The following is a 3,935-nucleotide window of genomic DNA, read 5'->3' as shown; positions in this document are numbered from 1 at the left end:
AGTTCATTTCACTTAGAAATACATCACAATACAGTAATAAACTTAGCTGCAACTTTTCAGCTTGTTTTGTCCATGTACCCCAGCATCATAGCTAGTTGTTGTTACAATAGTAAAATATTGAAAATAATATATTAATAGATGAATGTTAACAAACATGAGGTCACCTTCAGTTTAAAGACTTTAAGAATCATAATTTTCTTATTCTGTGCAACTTCTTTTTAATTTTGTGTGTGTACAGGGGCTGATTCCATTCATCTGTTCTAAATATATATATATTTAAGGTCCCTCAGACTGCCACATTAGCAAAATAGTGTACTCATACTTTTCAGTTTTATGATGCCATTACTGGAAGAACTGTTGACTTTCATTAGAATTTTGGCAGGAACTTATGGGTACCATTTTCTGACTCAGTTCTCTAGAGGGTTCTATTATAAAGATACATCAGGTATTTTTTAATTTTTAGGTGTATAAAAGATTGATATTTTGTCTTTAATCAAGCAAGGTGTAGGCCTAATTATATGAATTAATTTTATTTAATTTTTTTAATCTGAGTGATTGTCATTTCAACAAGTATATGACCATGATATGAATGTGTATTATCACACGGTAACTATTATTTTGTTATTTTAAGTCATGTACATTCTTTAGCAGTGACTATTGACTAGTGAGTGGAATATCATTGATATTTTTCTTCAGCTGGGAAGGACAAACCGCCCATTGCCAACGCTGGACGGGATGTGGTGGTCCAGCCTAATGAGGAGGTGTTGCTGAATGGCATTGAGAGTTGGGATGATAGGAACATCATCAGCTACGAATGGAGTCTCATCAGTGGAGATGAATCTGTCCTTATAGAGGTATTATATTGGATTCTAGCGTATGAGCTGATATGCTGATTACAGAACCGGCTTTCTGACAAGATGCGCATTAAATATCGCATGCGATTTATCGTGCAGCCCTAGTATTAATGTTGTCAGGTAATTATGTTTCCGGTTATGTTGTTAAAATGAATTAAGATGCTTTTAAGGGATTGTTTCTTTGTCATCTTAAAAAAGCAAATTCTGTCATTATTTACTCACCCTCATGTCGTTCCAAACCTGTATGACTAACTTTATGTAGAACATAAAAAGAAATGTCTCCATGTTTCCCTCACTCACTTTTGTTTTATAGCATAATAATACCCAATATCTGATCTGAATCTAATTAACTGCTCAACAGAAAACTGATCTGCCAGACCAGGTGAAGGTGTCCATGTTGGTACCTGGGGTGTATAAGTTCAAACTGACAGTGACAGATTCTGCACACCATTCTGATTCTGCTCAAGTCACTCTCTTGGTTCTCACTTCTGAGCAATCTGAGCGTGAGTATTATTTTTAATTTGCTTTGCTGACGCACTCCTAGGCTGATACCTTTAGAAATAAGGCTCCGTATTTATCTCACTATTAATGAGAAGTAAATGGAAAAACAAACTATAGTGCTAAATTATTTTTATGCTGTTGTTCTCCTACCTGTCATCTTTGTAAATGTTTAAGAATACCATAGTATTTTTTAACCTGGAAAATAAACTTGGAAATAAACAGAGCTTTATGTTTATATATTTAACATAAAGAAAAAGTTTTGTACTAATGTGGTTTATACTTTAAAATGGCATTGTGTAATGTGTACTATGAATATTGCTGTCTCTTATGACAAACTGTGTTAGTAAAAAATAAAAGAGAATAAGGTAAAGCACATTTTCAGACATGTCTTAGGCTTACAGATAGCTTAGTAATGTAGTGATGGGTTGGGGATGACTCTCTCTCTCTCTGTTTTTATTGTGTGAGAGACCTTACCGCTCCCTCTGCAAATGTGCAGAACCGGTTTGACGTGTTACAGGCTTTGAGTCATAGTTGCGCAGTATATGGATAACTGCTCTGCTCTGCGTAAACACAAAACACACCCCCAGCAAAGACCTATTAATGAATTACAGCAAACTGTGAAGATAAATTATCTCGTAGCATTCTCTTCTGTAACCTTCTGTAACCTCAAACTTCAGTAAATGTCACAAATTACATTTTGGACTTGCCTAATAAAGAGGCAAAAAGAACTGGAGAGGGAAAAATATGAAGGTGGAAAAGGGGGGCAGCAGGAGGGGAAATAGATATCAATAAAGTATTTTATGGTAAAATGACAGAAGAATGAACCCACTGAAGAAATGAGGTCAGTTTTAGCAGCTGTTGAATCATTGCATGTAAATGCTTTTTACTTCCTGTCTAATCACCCTGTTTATGTGACGCATCCATGTCTGGTTCATGACTACAGCAGCACATTTTGTGTGATGGAACATGTAATTGTTTTAAGATAATGATATTCCATTAAACAACAACTTTACACATGCATATATTTACTTTAGGGAATTGTTTGTCATAAATCATACAAAATTTAGAGAGGGTTACGCCTAAAGCAAAAATAATAACATGTACATTTTCTGAAGGAAATATAAGTGGTGCCTGTCGTGGCAACACTGCAGTTGATAGGGTGCTTACAAATGTGGTTGCTACAGTGGCTGCCCTACCCTGGGTGGTTGCTAGGTATTGCTATGTGGTTGCTAGACTGTTTGCTAGTGTGTTCTGGGTGGTTGCTAGGTCTTTGCTTGGTTGTTCTGGGTGGTTGCCAGTAGAGCCCAACATCATGTCTCTGATATTCTGGTGCTTGTCTATGTTCCTATACAGTTGCTAGGCTCCTCTGGATGGTTGCTAGGGTGAACCAGTAACCAGGTTGATAGTTACAGACTAGTTGTCTATATGAGACCCTGAACCACAAAACCAGTCATAAGGGTCAATTTCTGAAATTGAGATTTATACATCATCTGAAAGCTGAATAAATATGCTTTCCATTGATGTATTGTTTGTTAGGATAGGACAATATGTGGCCGAGATTCAACTATTTGAAAATCTGGAATCTGAGGGTGCAAAATATTGAGAAAATCCTTTAATATATATGCTATATAGATCTCTATATGTTCTGGTGCTAGAATGCGACTGAAAGGTCCTTGACAAAAGAGACCACTACTATAATGTTCTTATCCAGAGATATCCCTCTCATATTACATATTGGATGCTGGCTAGAGTAAGTTAAATGAACACAGCCCCAAGTCTCCATGACATTCTGATCCAGAGTCTGCCTAATTCCTTCTCAAAGGGATTTTTCTGTACGGATGGGCGATATAACCAAAATCTTTTTTCTCAATATTGTATCATAATATTATTATATTACGTCACTATAATGTTGTGTAACAGGTTGTTACGATACCAGCAGTTCTAAATAGCAGCTTCTATACAACAGCAAAAACTATTACTAGGCTAATTAATACAAATAAACAGTCAGTAATAAAATAAGAAGCTTAATACAAACATTAGAGTAAAGGCAATAAATAAAAAAATATTGTATCTAAAAGTATTCAGTTAGGAAATACTAAAGAAACTAAATAAAGTACATTTATTCCTAAACTTAAATTGGTAGAGAAGTTATTCGGTCGAAAGCGATGAGCTAAATTAGGCTGCTGTCACTTTAAGACCTAATGAATGGATCCATTATAGTGATATCCAAATTTCTCCCAGCTGTTTACATTCACTTAAGACATAACCATAAGTAAGGTTTGTGAATATTTTCATAAATACCGGCCAAGACAGCCATTTTGGCTTATTGGGCTTCATTCATGAAACACGAGCAGAACACATTTTTGTGTAAATCGTTCGTAAAGCTGTTTTTGGATTCATGAAAGTGTTCGTATTTTCAAAATGTTAGTTGGTACGAAATAAATGTACACCTGCTCCTTACCACGTGTAAATGGTGTGTAAAACGTTCGGTGTTCTTTTTTGCCAAACTGATGACACTGAATTTTGATGAACTGCCATTGTAAAATTTTACCATTTTGTTTGCGCCGGGGTTTTTTTTTT

The 3,935-nt window shown here is 35.4% G+C and overlaps 1 protein-coding gene across 2 annotated transcripts in view; it reads left to right on the top strand.

Moving 5' to 3' along the window:
• The window catches only part of spint1b (serine peptidase inhibitor, Kunitz type 1 b), a 16,718-nt gene that overhangs the window by 1,242 nt on the left and 11,541 nt on the right, over positions 1-3,935 (top strand). For both annotated transcript variants that reach the window (XM_016521859.1, XM_016521860.1), the window contains 2 exons: positions 697-854; positions 1,216-1,357. In XM_016521859.1, coding sequence (XP_016377345.1) covers positions 697-854; positions 1,216-1,357 — 300 coding nt within the window. The remainder of the gene's footprint in view (positions 1-696; positions 855-1,215; positions 1,358-3,935) is intronic.

The sequence above is a fragment of the Sinocyclocheilus rhinocerous genome, unplaced genomic scaffold, assembly GCF_001515625.1.
Source record: "Sinocyclocheilus rhinocerous isolate Xijiao unplaced genomic scaffold, SAMN03320098_v1.1 scaffold270, whole genome shotgun sequence".
NCBI classification, from domain to species: Eukaryota; Metazoa; Chordata; class Actinopteri; order Cypriniformes; family Cyprinidae; genus Sinocyclocheilus; species Sinocyclocheilus rhinocerous.
The sequence above is the reverse complement of the archived record's forward strand: the minus strand, read 5'-3'. Positions and strand labels throughout refer to the sequence as shown.